The sequence below is a fragment of the Epinephelus fuscoguttatus genome, linkage group LG12 (assembly GCF_011397635.1).
Source record: "Epinephelus fuscoguttatus linkage group LG12, E.fuscoguttatus.final_Chr_v1".
Classification (NCBI taxonomy): Eukaryota; Metazoa; Chordata; class Actinopteri; order Perciformes; family Serranidae; genus Epinephelus; species Epinephelus fuscoguttatus.
The window spans coordinates 22,636,602-22,657,435 of NC_064763.1; the positions used below are offsets into that span (position 1 = coordinate 22,636,602).

Consider the following 20,834-nt stretch of genomic DNA (forward strand, 5'->3'; position numbering starts at 1 on the left):
AGGCCTTGTAACGGCATGTCTGGTTAGAACCTGCACAAAAGTAATCAAATAAGATGATTAGAGAGAGAGAAAATTACACGTGTTCAACCCCACAAACATTTCTGATATGCAGCATTGTGAATGATAACTCTGTGGCCTGGGTTCCTGTACGGACCGGGCTTATTACAATACTCCAGCCAATTTAGGCCTGCAAGCTTCACTTCCTCCATCAGCAAGTGAAAGAGGGGAGAATTTGGTCTGAAAGCCCAATCACACACAGCGCTCTGAGTTCAGCAGGTGGGGAAGTAGCAGCAGCAGGCTCCATCACGCAATAATACAAAGTTAATGATGCAGAATGGTGTCTTTCTCCATACCAAAGAAGACGTCAATACAGGATGTTTAAGGACGCTGTTCCTAATTACGCTTTTTAAATTCACCACTGACGTGATTGATGATTTCAAAGAGAGGCATTATTGATCCACTTCACAGACAAGTCCCATCGATTGCAAGTCTAGAATGAATAAAAAGTTTTTTTCTCCTTTATCTCCCCCACTGAGCAAGAGATTGTACAATCAGAGCATCAGTGTGACCTATATGGGTAGTTTGGGAGCTAAATCACCTCTTTTAAAAAGCAGCCGGAGCAAGGACGTATTCATGGAGCAGTGATTGCTGAATCGAGGGACCTTGGAGGACCTTCGGGGCATCACGTAGTCAGACTTAACAGTTAAATCTCCCTGCTTTCTCATTTATCAAGTGTGGAAATTCATCCGTCCACTCATTAATCTGTGGGATCCTTTACAAATAGCCTATCTGCGTTGGAGTCCTCAGCATGAATAAGTCCACGAGCTGCTGTTTTATAGACAGTCAGCCAGCTGTGCAGCGTCACGCCTCTCACTGCAATCAGCGCTGATGGAGTGATGGATGCTCTGGCGCTCTGACAGATTGTTTTTTTTTCCTACTTCTGCTCCCTGTTAACATGCCCTGTGGCTTATTAGTCTATGAACGTTGTTATTCCTTATGAGCAGCCAGATCTTCCTATTAACACAGAAGCTGCATAGGCGTAGATTTTAGTATACCGCATCTGCATTTGTCCCTGCAAAGAAAACATGATTGCAGCAGAGGAGTTTTATTTTATTTTGATGAACTGCTAGAATGCGACTTGTAGATGTAACTATGCCTCCGGTAATGGTTGCCATATGCAACCTCAAAAGCAACGGTTGCAATCTGCCATAAAAAAGAAAGAAGATGAAGCAACTATGCACGACTGAAGCATGAAGTACCACAACATTTCCAACATAAACTGATGCAGAAAAGGCACAAACTGTTGCATGAAAATTTGAACCCTTTCACCAGAATAAATGTCGGCATTGTATATTTCTGCAAACCCCGGATATGTTATACTTGTACATCATTCTGTTGCAGATACAATGAAACGTCACGTTTCTTTATGTTCCAACAACACTGCACTTAACTTGTGATTAAGCACAAAAAAACTCGGTTATGGTTAGGAAAACATAATGTTCGTGCTTAAGGTACCACTTTTGGTGGCAGTCATGTCTCAGTAACAAAATAAGTGAGCATACTGCTGAGCACAATGTCAAGCTCAGCTCACATCCCAGCTACATCATCTGATCTCAAACAGCCCAATCAACTGATGGCGCAGCTGATTGATGGAAGGGAGTCAGCTGATAGATCACATGAGTCTTTCTATGCAGCCAATTGGTAAATCTCATTCAGGGCGCTCTATTTAAACTGCTCTGGCCTGCCTACTGTTGCTGCTTCCGCTACAAGCCGCTTTGCAACCCGCCTCCACCCAGCTCCTCCTTTTAATGCTGTGTCTGACTTATCAGTGTCATTTCTGTTTGTCATTGATGCTGCTCTGTTCTGTTCCCGAGGGGGGTCATTGCTGCCCTCCCTGCCTTAGGCTTTCCATGTAGGCGCATGGAAGAGCAGAAAGGTATGCTCTCTCTGTCTTAAGGCTTTCCATATAGGCACATGGAAGGGCAGAGAGATGTGCTCTCTCTGCCTTAGGCTTTCCTCATTTGCGCATGGAAGGGCAGAGAAGTGTGGTCTCTGTCTTAAGGCTTTCCATGTAGACGCATTGTAGGGCAGGGAGGTGTGCTCTCTCTGCCTTAGGCTTTCCACGTGGTGCGTGGAAGAGGCTTTCTGTGTAGGCCCGAAGAAAGGCAGAGAGGCCCCAGAACAGAACCAGACCACCAAATGTAATACTGCAAATGGAAATAAAGTTTTCTTAGACTAATCTTGTCTGGAAACGCAGTGATGAGTGGCTTAAAAAGAACCAGTTTTGTGGCTTGTTGGTCTCGAACTGTGGTCTGCAGCTTGGCAGGCATCTCACTCAGGTGTCATGCCATCCAATATACTTTCCACCTCTTCATGCAGAGTCAGCTCATGTACTACGTCACTTTAGAAATGTTGATATGGTATGTATGAAACATACAAATGTAACGCAGCTAATTTCTTGCTTAATGTTTTTCCCCTTAGCCTATATGTTGAAACAAAACCGACATTCCTGAGAAGCTACCAGTTGTTGCATGTCTAATCCAAGCCTTTGTTATTAGCAAATCAACAAGAGAGGCTGCCGGAGTACAGTATGAAACATAGAAATGTAATGCATCCGTGGAAAACAGACATGTACAATTCCAATTCCTGTGGCCAGAGGGCTGAAAACTTCATCCTCATGCAGGAAATAAAGTGTTAGATGCAAAAAAATTCTTGAGCCAGGACCCCCAGATGCCCTGCTTAATATATGTCCCCTCAAATGTTGAAACAAAAGCGACACTCTTGAGAAGCTGCCGGTTATTGCATGTCTAATCCCAGCTGGCGTTATTAGCAAATCAACAAGAGAGGCTGCCAGAGCACAGCCTGATGGGGCAGAAAGTCCAACATAACCTGCAGAAAAATTCTGCATATTCAGGGAGATCTGACCTATTCCCTATCAATGCAAAGTGTTCGGTTAAAATTACAGAAAACAAGATTGATTAGGAATCAACAGCACAGTGAGTTGCAGCAGCAGAGCGAGGTTTTCCATCACACCATGCTGAATCTCATTGGCAAGTGCACTTCAAATGGCAAAGTGGGCTACAGCTTATGATTAAATGGTCTGCAGGCGAAGCCTTTTTGTCTTTTTTTTTTGTAGAGAGAGAGAGAGCTCTTTCTGAAGGCCAAAGTTAATGCAGTCATAGAAAGAACTCTGATACACTCCCACGTGAAATGGCCATGTGAGGAAAGCCCAGAGGGAGAAAAGGCCTTGAATGAATTTGAGAGGGAGAGAGAGAGGCAGAGTGGGAGGGAGGCAGATAGAGAGAAAGTTCAAACATTACTGATCCTCAAATATCCTTTTGGTTTCTGGTTCAATTGGAATTCGGCAGTAAGTGTCTGCTAAAAGCTCCATTTTTGTTGCCCTTCCATTGCTGCTGAGCTTTTAGAGTTAGATGATGACAGATTGTGAGCTACCTGATATCCTTCATCATCCTCCCCAGTGGAGGTGTTTGTTCCGCCCCGAGCAAGTCCTCGAGGACTAACAAACAGCCGGCGTGTTTGATGGACTACGGGGAGACATCTGCTCTGCCCGGCTTCGCCATACAGAATGAAAACAACATGTTACAGTAATCAATCAATATGCAAACTGTGTCCTTTTAGTCTGATGATTAACCTTACAGACTTCATGCTTATCAAGTCATTATATCAGCTTGTCATTGTGAATTAGTACCGAAGAGCTGCAGGCTGTGTGAGTGAGAGCATGCGGTGTTTTCCTCAGGTTGGCATATTGCTTTAATGTTCGATATATCCTCAGCAACATTGTCACAACTGTGCTTGGAGCACCCTCTGGGATAAGCTCTGTTCTGTGTACTCAAGGGACAGAAGGGAAAGAGAAAGTCTGCACAGTGCAATCTGATTTGTGGTTATAGGTGCACCATCCCTCACAAAGTAATCTAGAGAATATCACCCCAGCCAAAAGATCCTTTGAGCGCTGTCATCCATTTTAAACTGCGAGCTGCTCATGTCGGCAGATGTGTTTGTGCATCGTGATGAGCTGATTTGGAATTGCCCTTGGCTGATTTTAGCCTCTGAATATCCTACCTGCTGTAGACAGGTTGTTCCCAAAATGGGGTCTTCTGGGAGTTACAGAGGGTTTGCTGCAAAATTACGCATCACTGTTACTTTGTTGTTTTACATATCAAAGGAGCACTTCACCCCCAAATGATCATATGTATATCAATTACTCACCTCATTGTACATTAAATTCAGGAAGAAACTGTCTTTCTTACATGCCTCCACAACAAAGCATAAGGCAAACATTTTAGATTAATTAAAGTAAACAAGGTCCCCGTTTAACAGCAGCAAGATTATACCAACATCCCTTTACAAACTCTCACACAACTCGGGCAGTATAATCCAAGTCTCATTCATCCAGTTGTATGCTCAGTAACTCTCAAACAGACAGCTCTTTTTGATAGGGGACTGAACTACAAGTGAAATGTATCTATGCTCTCTTCACAGCCAGACTCCATTGACAAAAACAATAATTTTACCTCACTGAAAATGGGGGCTGCTGGTCTACTGCTGCCTCTATCTGTGAGTTTATTTGTCATATTTTGGGACTTTGGTGAATCTAAACTAACCCTTTAAAACACCAAAGTCATACAAAAACACATACTAACTAACTGATCGAGGCAGTGGTAGACTAGCAGCTCTTGTGTTCAGGGAGGTAAAATTACTGTTTTTCTCAGTGGAGTCTCGCTTTGAAGAGAGCATTGATAAGTTTCCCTTTCAGTTCACCTCCCTGTTGGTGAGGTCCGTCTTTTTAGGCAGTGCTGAGCATATGACTGGATAAATGAGACTTTGATTATGCTGCACAAGTTGTGTGAGTGTTTCATAAAAGGATGTTTCAATACAGTTTTGTTGTTGTTAAATGTGGACCCCTATGTGTTCAATTCATCAAGAATTTTTGCATCCTTTGTTTGCAAGAAAAACACAGTTTTCTATCCGAATTCAACGTGACAGGGGTGAGTCATCGATAATCAAATGATCATTTGGGAAGTGAAGTATCCCTTTAACGCAGTGTCCCCATTTGGTCCAGCCGGGGGGCCCAGATTTCTCCTTACTCAATAGTTCATGATCCAAACGGTTTAATATATTCTTGCGTTTGGCCATGCTGTCGGAGCTAGTTTGCTGTCTGTGTCAAGTAGCTGTCTGTTAGTCACTCACTCTACAGCAGGAAACAGCCCTTTAAAATAAAAGCTCTGTAATTTACTGTACTTACAAATAAAGTGCATTTTTACACTCACTTGTGGGCCATTTAGAATAGACCCCCAACCCACCAGTTGGGAATCATTGCTTTAATGCACATGTAAATAAAAAATAACCATGTCAGACCTGTAGCTTTGTCCACCTGAACTACTTCCTCTGTCTACTCAGTTAATCTCCAATAAATTACATGATCTTCTGTCTCATTCCTTAGCCCTTATTTTATGCCTTTCCTCCATATTTTGCTCTTACGTAATCATTTTGTGGCCACTTTGAAAGCTTATGTACTTACATGTGCACTTCATAGTCAAGTTGTGTCAAACAGGAGACGTTTCAGTATGTGCTCCATTTCACAAAACTTGTTTAACCAGGGGTCTGTGGTCAAAGTGGTATTTGCCTTTAAAAGCTTTGAGGACCACCACTTTCAAACTAACATGAATCTTGTGGTGTTTAACAGGAACATGTAAAGGTCATCCTTCAGCTTATCACAAACTTTCATCATCAACAGATCTTTACACTGGTTAGTTTTCATATTGATTTTAAAATTCTTTTACAAGTCTGTAAGGTTCAAAGTTTTAAGGTTTACCAGAGGCACACCAGACTACTTCTCAGAAATGCTATTGGTTTATGAATTAGGAATGTCACTCAGATCCAATGTTCTCCTCTTTTAGCTCTTTCACAAAGCAGAACAAAAAAATTTGACGACACTGCTTGCCGTCATTATGCTCCAAGATGCTGGATCGGCCTTCCAGAGGAGCTCAATCAATTTAATCAATCAATTGTATTTATTAATGTTCTGTAATCTAATGGTTTTATAATGTGTGTATGCCTATGTAATCACCATCTTTAAAATTATTTATTTAAATCTTTTTTTTGTTCTTATCAAAATTTTATTGCTGATTATTGTGATTTATTTAATTCCACTTAATTTTCATTAACATTTTAGTAATTATAACATTCTTTTATCAAAGGCTTGTAAAGCTGGAGTGTAGTGATATCTTTAAAAGGTGCTGTATGAGCAAAGTTTCATTGATTGATCATTTGATTGGAGATTCATGGGGTTTTTTTTGTTTGTTTGTTTGGTTTTTTTACCGGATGGATGAAAAACTGTAATCTTAGAAGTACCTATAGTGGTCAGACAAGTGCAGTAAACAATGTTGGGGAGGAACTATTTACATATAATTGAATTACAAATAAAATGTAATTGTAATCAGTTACAGAAAAAAATCTGTAATTAAAGGAGCTATATGTAAGAAATCTAAAGCAAATAGGTGTAAAATCATCCTAATATGTCACAGAGACTAAGGAATAATGTTCATATAACATACTGATCTCACCGACAACAATAGTGCAGCCAGAATATTCACATTTAATTTTTTTTTTTTTTTACAGTCCGCAAATCATGTTTATGTTTTGAACCAGTACAATCACACAGTCAGTAGAGTCTCAGCATCAGTTACAGTTACGACTGAGCTACAGCAGCACGGCAAGCAGCATTAGCAGTGTCCCAGTACATAGCATTAGCAGCTGGCTCCTCCTCCACCGTATCACGGCAGCAGTGTTAGTAGCAGAGAAGCCGGACTTGCTCGAACGGTCTGCTGGAAAACCAAAGATCAAGGACGCAGCGACGCGGCCCTGCCACGGCAGCCGCCCGTGGGCAAACAAATCAGTCTCCAGCGTGCCGCTGTCCAGCAGCCTCGAATCTTTAGGGGAGGGGGGCGGACACGACTCGTGGCAGTATTTTGAGTTTTAGTGCAGTGACCGTTTTGGCCACATTCTTACATACAGCGCCTTTAACTTACAGTCAGAGATTAAAAAGGCCTTGCTTCCAAATATATTCTTTTGGGTAAGAAGTTTATATGTAAAATATAACATTCATTTTGTTGCTTTGTGTCTTTTCACTGTGCACTGATGTCTTCTTTTGGCGTATTTCCTGACGACGCAGGTCAGCAAAGCCATTGGGACAAATCTGAGTGCAGCAGTTATTCATTTATGTTTTTAGGACTATTCAGCTTTATTGCCCAGTTCAAAACATTTGTTAGAAAAGTATTCAAAAAGTACACATAACTTTGATTAAGTAATTGAAATAGTTACTTATTACATTTTTAATGGGGTAACTAATAGGGGTGGGGAAAAAATCGACACAGCATAGGTCCTGTTTATACGACAACGATTTCAACTGAAAACGAAATAATAAAAGTTCCGTGTTCAGACAACAACGTTCTGATAACAATGGCCGTGCACACGGTTCCGCAAAAATGACCAAAACATTGTAGTATACATGCCAGGCCAGTAGTTGGTGGTGTGACTTTGTAATAAACAACACTCGCCTGCGCACATGCGCTTCCTTCTACAGAGCGGTTATGTATAAACAAACAAAATGGCAACCACACGAACGTTTGTCTGGACAGACGACGAGTTGCTACAGTAAATCTACACTTTGCTGGTGAGCAGCACAAAGAGAGCTCGGGAGCCCGCCATTGTTGTTGTGATGGTTGATTTTCTCACGCACGGCTAGTGACTGGAACTGTAATGCGCATGTGCGAAAAGTCCCCGTTTTCAGAGGAACTGCCTATTGCAAGTTTACATGACAACAGAGACGGAAATTTACACTCTGGAAAGTTGCATTTTCAGGCAACCAAAATGCCACTGTCATGAGAACGATCAGCCAAAACTCAGTTTTCAGCAGATCATTTTCGTGTAAACATGGCCATAGTATCATAGTGTTTTTGTGTGGCAATATGGTATTGTCACACAGTGCCAAATATCAATTCTTTATTATATAGATTATTAGTATTACAAATACAAATTAAACTGAGGTAGTCTACTAGAATAAAATAATCAATTGCTTTTTCAGTCCACTAGATATGTAAGTGATGTGAACAGACTGAAAACTTTATCCTGTTAGATAAAACAAATGACAACGTTTTCCTTTCGGACATAATTTACGGTTGAAATAAGATAATAAATTACAATATATTGCAATATATTTTATTGCAATATTCAGCTTATCACAATATGTTTAAAATCGTAATAATATTGTATTGTAACTTATGTGTTGTATCGTATCGTGGATCCTCTGGTGATTCCCACCCCCTAGTAACTAGTAATCTGTAAAGTATTACATGTCAAAAGTAACCTTCCCAACCCCGGCAGAAAAAGTATATTAACCTCTCAGATGTGGAGCAGAAGTATAACGTTGCATAAGATGGAAATACTCAAGTTACTCGAATTTGTACCTTCTGAGACCCTGTGTCCTCATATGTGGACATCACATTTTGGATTTACTTGACCTTATACATTATTCTACTTAATGCAGACCTGTTGTTGTCATTCATGGACAATGTCCAAAACTTGATCACATTTTATGGTTGAAACTTGTTTATTTATAATCAATAATGTTTGTAGTTTGATATGGCAACAAAATTGACCAATTTTAGCAACAGGAACAAGCTAAGACGCTGTTAATTAGGACGTACTTGTTTGAAGACATTGGGACTTTATGGTCATCTCGTTTGAGGACACAGGGACTTAATTATCATCGACAGTGTTTAGGTTTTTATATCTATCGGATATTAGTGATCCCAAGGACAAATTAAAAATGCTCACCAAACAAAACTTCAGGTCTCAGGAGGTTAAATACAGTATGAGTGGGGATTCACTTCCACCACTGGCCCTTTGGTTGTATTTGTAGTTGACACACCGGTCGCCAGGGGGCGGTGTAGCTTCCAGCAGAACCTTTTCATACCGGAAGTTGGTCTTGTTTGGTAAAAACCAACATGGCTACCACCTTGCAATAACGTGAATGTAAACAAGCGGTTCACCTCTGAAACGTTAAATACCGATATATCATCTGAAATTGATCAGTAACTGTTATTAATGGCGCTCAGAGTGTGTGGTCGGTTCCTCAGAGACTCCGCCGTCCTCTCCAGACAGGTCGTCGTGTCCGCTCGACAGGAAAGTGCGTCATGGCTCCTCACAGCGGGTCAGTCAGCTGCTTCTACTTTATTCTGCCTTATTTTTATTTATTAATAATGGATTATATCAGGCGTCTAAAGCATGGGTTTAATACAAGCTTAGCCCAGCAGTATGTAAAGGGAGCTGGGCGACTGAACAAATCAGGGCATCTCTCTGCTCCTCCGAGGCTCAGATTGTTAGTACGTGATTTAAACTGTATTATGATTCTTTAAATTTCCACCAATAACACCTGTATCATCCGAGACAATGTGTAGGATGGCGGACGGAATAAATGACAACATATGAGGTGAAAAAGCTGGTATTTTCCCATTTTTCTTTATCGACCAAGTAGGTTTACTCATACAAGGAATTTGACTCTGTGTATTCACATAGAAACAGACGTGACAGCTAAAAACAAGAACAACCCTGTGAAAATAAAGGTAAAGAATAGACAAAACTTTCATGTAAACAAGTATGTGAACACAGAAACAGACGTGTACATAAGTAGCATGTGAATAAATTAAAGTACATATAAAGCACCAATAGAAAAAATATAATAAAACTATATCTTTAACATAACATACTTCTGTCAGGCCTTCTTTATTTTATCTTTTACTTTGGTGACATTTATGACATTTTAGTTAGTTTCATTCAACTTGTGTTTTAAATGTGTTTAATTTTATTGTATGGCACCTTGTAACTGTGTTTTGAAAGGTGCTCTATTGATAAGGTTTATTACAAAACTTCAAGTACACTTATACACACACACACACACACACACACACACACATGAACATACATACATATAGACAATACATAGACAGGAGTTACATGATCAAAGTAAACCAAACTAATAGCATGCAGAGATAATTTATAAAAAAGACCACCCTATAGAAATGAGTTATCAGGAGCTGCTGTGAACAAATCAGATCCAGCACATCTAAAGAAATAGGGAAGTTTGGGAGCAACAACTTAATCAGAAACTTTCATACAAACATGCAGTCCAAAGTGCTTCAGCAAAATTGATATTGGGCTTTATAAATAAAATTGAATTGAACTGAAATAAAAACTGACTGGATAGACCTGGTGGGCTGGATGATACTGTGCATATACTGTAAACTGTATAAATACAGCATGTAGGATTTATACTGGCAGTAACAGATGAATGAACATATTAAAAATTGGTGCATTAAAAGCTGTAGAATTAAAGTCTACAATGGGAGTAGTTGATGTTTTAATGTTACAGGGTTATTGTCAGTATATGACGGATTTAAATGTCCATCAAATCACTCATAACCTGTCAATATGTTTACACCTGTGACTTCCTAATATGTGCAAGATACTGCATCAGAATTTAAAGACTTCCCCTTCACTCCAAAATGCGTTTTACTTATTGTTACTTCATTCACTTGGATGTTGTAGCTCCACTGTGCACAGTGAGGTGTGTGCACATTTGGGCTGAAATTAACAGTTAGAGCCTAAAGTGACGTCTTCAAATTGTATGTTTTATCTGCCCAGCAGTCTAAAAATCCAAAGTTATTTAGTTTATTTTCATGTTTTTACAAAGAAAAGCATCAAATTCTCACATTTTAGAAGCATGAAACCAGCAATAAAAATTACTAAATGATTATTTAAGAGACCTTCTCTTTGCAACTAGCAATCGCATCGAGACGACCCTTTCGTTCTCCGGGGAGAACCCCAACACAGCAGCACTCAGCCAGGGGCTTGTGAGTATCCCCACACCCGCCCAAGGCCTCTCACCCTGGGCAACTCTGGAAAAAGCAAAGTCCAGCCCCTCTCCAGGAGTTTGGTTCCAGAACCAGTGCTGTGCGTGGAGGTGAGCCCAGCTATATCTAGCTGGTACTGCTCCACCTCCTGCACCTGCTCCGGCTCCTTCCCCACCAGAGAGGCGACATTCCACGTCCCCAGAGCCAGTCTGTGACGCCGGGGATTAACATGCCAAGGCTCTGTCCCTGCCTGCCGCCCGGCACACAATGCACCCATCCCCGATGCCAATCCCTGCAGGTGATGGGCTCACATGGTGGCCCCATGGCCCAAGGCCCGGCCACCAGACTCTGGTCCCAGAATTTGCAGTGTCATCGATGTCTTTTTGAACCTCTCATAGTCTGGCCACTCCCTGCGACCCGGCCTCGGATAAGCGGAAGAAAATAGATAGATGGATTATTTGACAATCTAAATGGTTGCCAGTAAATTCTAATTGATGAATTGACAAATCATTGTGGCTCTAATACTCATGACAGTACAAAAATACTTTATGACTCTTCAGCCATAAGCAGGCTTTCAGTAAGGCTCGTCATTTTTGTGTAAAGCATTTCCAGTAAAGTTTCCGTGGTCTCCTCAATCTGCACACTCACTCTAACACTTAGTCAGAATGAAAGGGCTTTGTGATTAATTTTATGAATGAGTTTATGACATCCAAGTGAGCATACTTAATCAGTTACCTCGCAGCCCCGCTGGCAGTGCAGTGATGGAGATGTTGATGTCTTTACAGGAAACGCTGCCTGCAGCCGAGGAGGGAGGAACGGATTTATCTTCACTCCTGCGTGTTTTATTACATCAGAGGCATTTCTCAACAGACTGATGAAAGGCAAAGTAGCAGCAGAGGCAGACGGCAGCTTTTATCACCCTCCAGCCTCAGTTCCAACGGACAGTGGTAATCAGACCTCTGCCTCAGAGATTTACATCCCTAAACTTACCTGATCATCATGGCTCAGCGTTTTCCCAAGTCCTGCCGACGTCATTCTGCCACCAGTGATTCATTTTAACTTTGTGTGTTTTCAGGTGAACACTTGTCATTGTTGCTAAGAGATCCAGATCAGCCGGACAACTCAAAGGTTTTGAAAGTGGCCATAATAGGAGCCCCAAATGCGGGGAAGTCCACACTGTCCAATCAGCTCCTCGGCAGAAAGGTCTGTGTCTTTAAGTGTCTGTCTTATTAACGTCCACACACTAGTATCTTGTCTTGCTGAGGAGGAGGAGGAGGAGGAGGAGGAGCTCACTTTGTAAAGCTGATGATTATGTCTTACAGGTGTTTGCTGTGTCCAAGAAAGTGCACACTACACGGTCGCGTGCCCTTGGAGTCCTGACAGAGGATGACACACAGATTGTAAGAGCTCTTTCATGTCTCATCTGTCACTATTGAGTAATGCAAGTCCAAAAACAAACATTAAAATAGATATATATTTGCAGATTTTACTGGACACACCTGGTCTCACCACTGCATCAAAGGTCAAAAGGTGACTTTCCCTTTAAGTTTTTTTTTTTTTGTGTGTATTTTTCAAAGTCTTAATATACTAGGTATTAATATATGTGGTAATATATAATTGGCCCTCTGTTTCCACAGACACCACCTGGAGAAGACTTTACTCGTGGATCCCTGGAACACAGTCAAAGAAGCTGACCTAAGTATGATAAAATTTATTATGAGCCTTTTATTAGTCACACCTGAGCTGCATTTTTGTTTTTGCAGCTTTCGTATAAAAGATTTTAAGAGTAACTTTTGATATTTTTCAACCTGGACCCTGTTTTCCCATGTTTTCATATGAAAGTGACTAATGGGAACAACAACTTTTTCAGTTGGTTCAGGATTGAGCAAGATGGCTGCAGCTGGCAGCGGCGAAACAGGCTGCAGTGTAACCACTTAAGTCGTGCTCCCATCGTTAGTGTACGTCAACTTAGTGTTTGTTTTTGTTTCGTTGCTGCCAGCTGCAGCACCTTCATTCAGTACTGGACCAGTTAAAAAAAATGTTGTTCCCATTAGTCACTTAAAACATGGGGAAATAGGGTCCAGGTTGAAAAATACAGAAGTTATCCTTCCAGAGTGAAATATATAGCTGAGTTGTAAAGGTTGATAATTGTGAACTATGTCCATTCCCAGTGGTCGTCTTGGTGGATGTGGCAGACCGATGGACGTGCAGCAGGCTTGACTTTGAGGTGCTCAAATGCCTCGCCATGCACCCTGACATCCCTGCAGTCCTGGTCCTCAATAAGGTATTCTTCTCTAGAGTGACAGTCAATACGTTTACATGGACAGTTTAATTCCACTTTCATTCGGAATGAAAGGCCCTTCCGATTAAAAGTGGTCGTGTAAACGGTCATTCCGATTGAAAATGAAATCCGATTAAAGGGGGTGGTGTATTACGTTTGTCATTCCAAATGAAAGAATTTTGTGTGCATGTAAACATTCATTCCTCTTTAAGTTCATTTCGGTCTTTCTGCGCATGCTCGTTTCCTTGCCCTTCTGGCGCGATGACGTATATAGCGTGCATAGCAACGGGCTGACATAGAGCAGTCGGACTTGTTGCACTCACCGGTTTCCATTCGCCACAGCACGGTCTTCTATCTCCCTTCTTCGACCTTCTACCTCCCTTCTCCTCCTCAACAGACGAAGCATTAGCAGAACAAGGTTGTTGTCGTACTGCTGCTTCAAGAATATAAGCAAAACACGCCCGAAAAAGGCATGAAGAACGGCGTCGTCAAGCATCTTGTTGTCCAGAGCGAGGACTACAGTGTTTTCTTCTTCTTAAACGTAAACACGTAACATCCGCCCCGTCCCTTATCCAATCAGAAACCTTCCCTGCCCCAAACCTTGCACAAACCCGAATAAAGGTGATTAAATTGATCTCCCGTGTAAACCTTCATTCGGAATGAATATTTCCCATGTAAACCACCTGGAAAAACTTCGAAAAACGAATGATTTCATTCAGATTTAGTTCATTCTGAATGAGAAGCCATCATGTAACCGTAGTGACTGGCCCATTTATTCCGAGACCTTTTAATGCTACTGAGGATGTAAATCTGTATAAAGAGGTCATGGATTTATAGCTTTGTGTTTTTCAGAAGGCTAAATAATTTCCTAAAACAGCCGGGCACTGTAGCTAATAGCAAACTTTACGCTAACAGGATTAAGTTAGATGGGAACTATTTTCGGTGGCGGATTAATCCACATTTGGGGCTTTAGTGAGTATTTACAGCAGCAGGACAGTGTATGTGAAATCATATCAAAATAAACTACTTCTGGTCTTCTCTTGGGATTTGTTCACAGTAAGGAAATCACATGTCTTCACCAGACATTCCTTGAACACTTCCCAAAACATTCAAGGAAAGTCTCACAGATGTCTTCACTGTCTGTTTTTTAGGTGGACCTGGTTAAAGCTAAGGACAGACTGCTGGACATCACAGGACAGTTGACCTGTGGAGTGGTGAATGGACGCAGAATGCGAGTCCGGCCGGTGATCAAGCCTCCATGGGCTGAAAAGATGCCAGAGAGGGATTCAGACTTATCGCTTAACGACGAGGAGGAGAATGCGGGGCTCGAGGGCAGCGCTGAGCAGAACTCTGTGCTGAGCAAAGAGCAGCTGAAGGCGCTCAAGAGCCAGCGGGGCTGGCCTCACTTCAAGGATGTCTTTATGCTCTGCTCTGTGGACAGTGAGGATGTGGAGACGCTGAAGGTACATGTTGGATCATGGTCATACCAGGGCAAATTGAGCAAGATGCACGTTTGTGTCAGAAATACTTAAAATGTGTGCAGCTGTGTTTTTCAGTTACCCCTGCATGTAATAAAAAGTCAGCGCTCAGTACATTTAAAGCAATGACAAGGAACTTTTAGGCTTTTGTGTCTATTTGGCGTCCCTGTGGACAAACATGTCAGTGTTTCCACCGCACCACCGCCTCCTTATATAGGTCATGTAGATACATCAGTATTAAACAAAGACTGTTTCATAATCAGTTAAAACTCCTTGTTGCAGCTTTAAACTATGTTTTTGAGCATTAGTTAGTTTTACAGAACAGCTGTAGTTCAATAATAGTTTCTTATTTTCTTTTTATATTAATTGGTTTTTGTTTAAATTTCATTTGATGATAGTAACCATGCTTTTATCTTGGTGTTAGAGCTACTTTCTGGTTGCGGCGAAGCCAGGATCGTGGCAGTACCACAGTGAGGTCCTGACCGACCAGAGTCCAGAGGACGTCTGCTGCAACATCATCAGAGAGAAGCTTCTGGAGTATCTGCCCCAGGAAGTGCCTTATTCAGTGACACAGGTGAAGCACCAATCTCACAGGGACACGCGGGGTGATAAGCTGACAGCTAACTGACTACACCCATCACATCTCACTGCACTCCCTCTGTGGCTTATTTTAAACCTTTGCTGACATGTGCTTTGGTGCAGCTTGCTGCCTCAGCCTCCACCTGCTTCACTTCTGCTTTCCACATGCACCCTGGAGGGCCATTTTGTATACGCCAGTTCACATTCTGGCATTATTTTCATTGTTGTCTGTGTGTTATTCATCATGTTGGTCTGTGTTTACTGCGACTGTGGAATTCTGCAGGCACAGGTGTAAAATCACACCACAGAGTCAAACTGTGTTTCTGACAAACTAGAAACAAATGAATATTTGTTATATATACTTATATATATCCCAATCAGTCTTTTAACACACAAGAATCCTGGGATATGTAGTAGTGGTCACAGCTCTAAGTCAACATCTCCTGTTCCACATTCACCTACATTTTATTGACTTTTGTAGAAGTGAGTAAATTATTAATATTTAAATGTCTCTGTTTCAGTCGGTTGAACTCTGGCAAGATGGAGAAGATGGTGAGCTGAATATTTCTGTGAAACTTAATGCCAAGAAAGACACTCACATGGTAAGAGCTCTCTACACATTTATGGGCTTTTGAGATGTGTGTCTTGTAAAGCTGTCTATAGGGCCTGAGTGCTAAATATGAGCTGTGACTCATCTGTGAACATAATTTATGTTCAGCTGCTTATCTAAATTAAAGTCTGGGTTGAGTTTAGCATACAGTTTATTTCATTTGGCTTTTTGTTATTACAGTAATATGGGAGCCCATTTCTGCCAATGTGATTTAAAAAAAAAGCTACTGTAAGTCATTAAAATGAAAAACTTAGCTTGAAACAATGACTAATCACAAATTTCGAAATAATAAGAAACTTCGAAAAGAAATGTCTTAGTGTCTCAAAAGTACGAGAGTCATCCTCAAAATAATGACTAACCCATCTCAAAATGAGATTTCTGGAAATCAACATTTTCCAGCTCCTCCTGGGGGACCCCGAAGCGTTCCCAGGCCAGATTAGATATGTAATCCCTCCAGCGTGTTCTGGGTCTGCCCCGGGGCCTCCTACCAGTGGGACGTGCCTGAAAAACACGAAGGAGCAGCAGCTCTACTCCGAGCTCCCTCCAGAGGTCTGAGCTCCTTACCCTATCTCTTAGGCTGAGCCCAGACACCCCACGGAGGAAACTAATTTCGGCTGCTTGTTTCTGCGACCTCAAAATAATGACTTGCGTATCTCAAAATAATGACTTAGTATCTAGAAATCATGAGAAACTTTGTCAAAATAATGCTTTCTTAAATTGATGACTTACTTTTCTCAAAATAATGATGTAGTATTTCAAATTATGAAAAGCTTTCTCAAAGTACAAGAAAGTTTTGAGAGTTTTTTATTAAAGCGACTTACAGGATCTTTTTAAATTCCATCACATCGGCAGCAGTGGGCTTCCATAAGATCAGGAGACTCAAATGAATGTTTTCTCCTGTTCGTCAGTTCGATGTGATATAAATGCAGCACAAACAAACTACCGCAGTGTGATTTAAGATTCTGGGCCCGTGTCAGACACGTGACTGAAAGGAAGTGAAATGTCTCCCTTCACCTGTAGCTCCTCTGATGGCCTCGGATATTTATTTGCCGTGCCTCCATACCTCCACATTCCTTTTGCTTGTGTTTTTAACTGGTAAATATTTGAGCAGCCTTTCTAAACCATGCATATTTGATGCCAAAGAATATTTGAGGCTACATCTGTGGTGCTGAAATGTTTCAAGGCCAGCGACCTCCAGGAAGATTGACTCAGACCTTTCTTTAGCTTTTACATTCAACACAGGAAGAGCTCCAGAAAATGTGGAGAGGGTAAAACTCACAGGAAGGACTGACCGAAGAGATGGAATCTCATCTATGTTATGAGTCGTTCCTGATACAAAGCTATCTTGTCCAATTTTCTTTTAAATAAATCTGAGAAGATAAGATAAGACTTTGTTTATGCTGAGGGAAAATGTTGTGCGGCAGCTGCAGCACAAAGTAGGAAAGACTGCAAATATACAAAAGACTAAAATAACACAACAGAAGTTGCAAAATAAAAAAAAACTTAACAGTGAGGTGCTAATAAGGTCCAATCCAAATATATACAAAGCCAAGACAATTACTTTTGTTGAGTTTTAGAGCTCAGTGCAGCCTTTGAGAGGGAAAATAAGGCTCAGTGGAAGTAGGAGTTTAACAAATGAATTATCCTTATGAGAAAAAGCACAATGGGCTCAACATCTTTATCAGAAATGTTTAATCTTCGCCAAGATATTTTTTAGGTTTTGATTTTGTCTTGATTATCTTGTTGTTGTAATAGTTGGAAACCAAACTCAGAATTGAAAGTAAGATTCGAATAATCGCCCTGTCATAGACGCACACATTTCCTTCTGTACGGTGCAAGAAAATAGTTCCTACATGAAGCTGCTCACAACAAGGTCTGTGGATTATCTTGAGTAACCGGGTCATGATTTCTGGAGAGAGACATTGCCGTGGAGTTTTTAAAACATATTTTTTAGCGCTTTGAGCACCTCATGCCGAGAGCCATCTAGTTCCATTATATTGGAGAGAAGGCAGACATCTCTACGGCCGATAACTCATACACTCAGAAACTCACACCAGAACAATCTAGATTGACAGATAGTGCTGCAGGTAAGAGGAAAAATGTGTATTTTTGATTTTGGGGTGAACGGTCCCTTTAAATTAAGATGCATTTCACCATCTTCAGTTGTATAAAACCTTCTAACATTCTTTGCAGCTTCATCAACAGATATCATGATACTATTTTTAATTCTTGTCTTTTAAACCTGCCTCACTCAGATACACAAAATAAAACCTCTGAGCCTGTCTGTTCACTGGTGCCTGACGTTGCTGTGTGTCTTGTGTCTGCAGAGCATGGTGATCGGCACAGCCGGCCAGATGGTAGCGCGGATCGCCCGAGAGGCGGGTGAGGACCTGAGCAGCATCTTTCTGAGGGAAGTAAAGCTGAAGCTCTCAGTCAAGCTGAGGAAGTGAAGAGGACAGAAGGACTTTAATAGAGATGAAGCAAACAGCGGATCCTGCTGGATGTTAGATGACTCTATTTGTATGTTTCTCTTGCAAAGGACAAGACCCAAAGAGTCAAACAGAGGATAAGATGTCATCATGAGTGAGACGTGCAGCTGTGAGGTGGCACATATCCACAGCTCCCAGTGAGATGGACAGAAAGTGTGCTCTACATGTTGACTTTTGCATCCTTTGGCTTTGTGCATCAGTAGCACCCTCATGCAGATTTTAATATAGAGATGTTACCTGTAAGGTGTTATTATTATAGATGTGAAAACCTGTGACATATCTGAATCAGTAAAGTGGAGAAAATATGTCAATTACACAAGCTGCAAAATAAATTCATTGGCATTTATTGAGCGAAGATATATTTTAGGCAACAAACATGACACAGACTCTCATCAAATGGATGTTTTGACACAAGTTTGACAGTGTGTTCATGGCTGAGCAGGTTTGGCGAGCTGTGAAAAGGCCGATGGTTTATCTTTGGCTCTCAGAGCTTTTTAGTTGGCGGGCATCGCGCGCCTAGCGGGACCTGCACAGTCATGTTCACTCAAATGTCCCTGATGTACCATCCACCCCTGTTCCCTCCACTCCCACATCACTTTAGCCTTCTCCACTGCCTTTGAAGTGTGGCCATCCATCCCTGCGACTATCACTTTTTGTTCCGCTGCTTTCTTCCCTTTTCTCCTCCCTCCCCCCCACTCTCCCTCCCTCTGCTTTTTTGGCTCTCATAAAGCCCAGCTCTGCCCCCGAGGGCTGAATTGTCTCCCTAATGGATGGCAAAATGGAGCACTAACCTGATGCTAAAATGGGTCAGATAATGGTGATTGGATTCATTCCTGCTGCCTGTGAGTTAACTCGGCGGTTACTCTATCCGGGGCATCTTGATGAATAACCAGCTAGTGGCCTGAAGCAAGGGCGACAGGAGGGAGGGAGAGGCCTTGAATGTCTCGCAGAAGCTGTGTCAGCCCCTCGAGCTCTCCCTGCTCTCTGCGACGGCTGCTTCACTGTGATTAGATAAGCCGGCTGCGCAGCAGAGATCACCACTTAGACAAGCCAACTGCTGCTTGAAAATATTATAGCTACAAAATAATCGTTTATACACAAGATATTTAGAATGCCTGTTTTTTTTGTAACCAAAATAATGAGGCACTTATTTGTTTAGGAGCTTTATTTCACATGCACAAGTACATCTCAAAAACATCCTCATGTGCAACACATCAATCAGCTTCCTTCGTCCTCCTGCGCAGATGACATTGAGCAAGGGCCATATAACCCTTACCATTACTGAAACTCAGTAATGGTAACGGTTTGACGGCCCTCCTCTGCAAGCGCGTGCAGCCCACTACAGTCAGTTAGGCGTGAGTGCGTGCTGATAGCGCCGGTGGGGGAATGAAACCCTGGATAGTACATCATCTATACTGTAGTGTCTCTTTAATAAACTTACAGTATAAGATGATATCCTGTCCAGGGCACAAGACTTAACAGCTGCCAGAGCACATTCTGTCCATGTTTGTAATCTGCAAGGCAGAGGTGGAACTAATTAGTGATGCACACAGTGAAGGTCAACCCATGAAAATGTTAATCACATGGTACAGATGCTATTTAAAAAATGTATAATAAAATAAAATCCTGCAGCAACAACGTCTCTGTCACCTGCAGCAGAGCCACGAGGCCTCAGCGACCTCCCCTCTGTGTTAAATACTCACCTTTTTGCATTAGGTTTGGCGTTTGGCGTTGGTCACCGACACTACCCGTCACCTGTTCCTGTTTAATGGCTGCTAGGTGTCCACGTCTGGAGCCCCTGCACGCTGGGCTGTGGCACTTAAAGGCCCCCGGGCTCATTAGCATACTGTGATGACATCTGGGGTGGACCAGACAGCACGGGGTGAACTTTTCTTATCTGGTCCTAACCTGATAGCTTCTGGCCCGATTATGGCCCACACCCTTATTACACCCAGCTGGACTTTGCAGAAAAAAGACACATAAGTTCTTATTTTTACTGCACGTACGCTGTTATTTAAAATAAAAACAGTGGGCAGAAGCAAAAAGTTAATTTATTTACCATTTTCAGCCATTTTGATAACTTGAACAAAATACAGCACCTCCTCAAATTAATTCACTTACACCGTTTGGAAATTTTAGAAATGTGATTTTAAACCTCCTGACCTCTCCTTGTAACTGTTTTAACATTAATCTATTTTATATTACGTTATAGGGGAGGCTGGGGTTGGTTGGCACGCAGCTGTTTTCTGGTTCTATAAAGGTCACAGAAACAAAAATGTATCCTCACAATGTTTGCTTTCTTCACCTGCACTTTGTTAAGACGTATGAAAGTCACTGACGTTTTGGTGAGGATAACATTTCAGTAAATAAAGTATAGATATGTATAAAGTAAAAAGTAAAAACAAATAAATGTATAAAGTAAAAAAGTGTCGGGGGGGGGGGGGGTGTCACATTTAAATTGTAACA

At 41.6% G+C, this 20,834-nt stretch overlaps 1 protein-coding gene and 1 long non-coding RNA gene across 2 annotated transcripts; one reads left to right on the forward strand and one right to left on the reverse strand.

Annotated features, from left to right (window-relative positions):
- The first annotated feature begins 9,010 nt into the window (after positions 1-9,010).
- eral1 (Era-like 12S mitochondrial rRNA chaperone 1) lies at positions 9,011-19,522 on the forward strand. Its single transcript, XM_049592406.1, has 11 exons — positions 9,011-9,232; positions 11,717-11,878; positions 12,007-12,134; positions 12,254-12,331; positions 12,415-12,461; positions 12,569-12,630; positions 13,103-13,215; positions 14,364-14,675; positions 15,115-15,264; positions 15,791-15,871; positions 18,207-19,522. The coding sequence occupies exons 1-11, from the start codon at positions 9,127-9,129 to the stop codon at positions 18,327-18,329; spliced, it is 1,362 nt and encodes a 453-aa protein (XP_049448363.1). The 5' UTR covers positions 9,011-9,126; the 3' UTR covers positions 18,330-19,522.
- Positions 19,516-20,295, reverse strand: LOC125898572 (uncharacterized). Its single transcript, XR_007450637.1, has 2 exons — positions 20,072-20,295; positions 19,516-19,882 (listed from the first exon to the last, which is right to left on the reverse strand). It is a non-coding gene; the product is annotated as an uncharacterized LOC125898572 (long non-coding RNA).
- Positions 20,296-20,834: the final 539 nt, after the last annotated feature.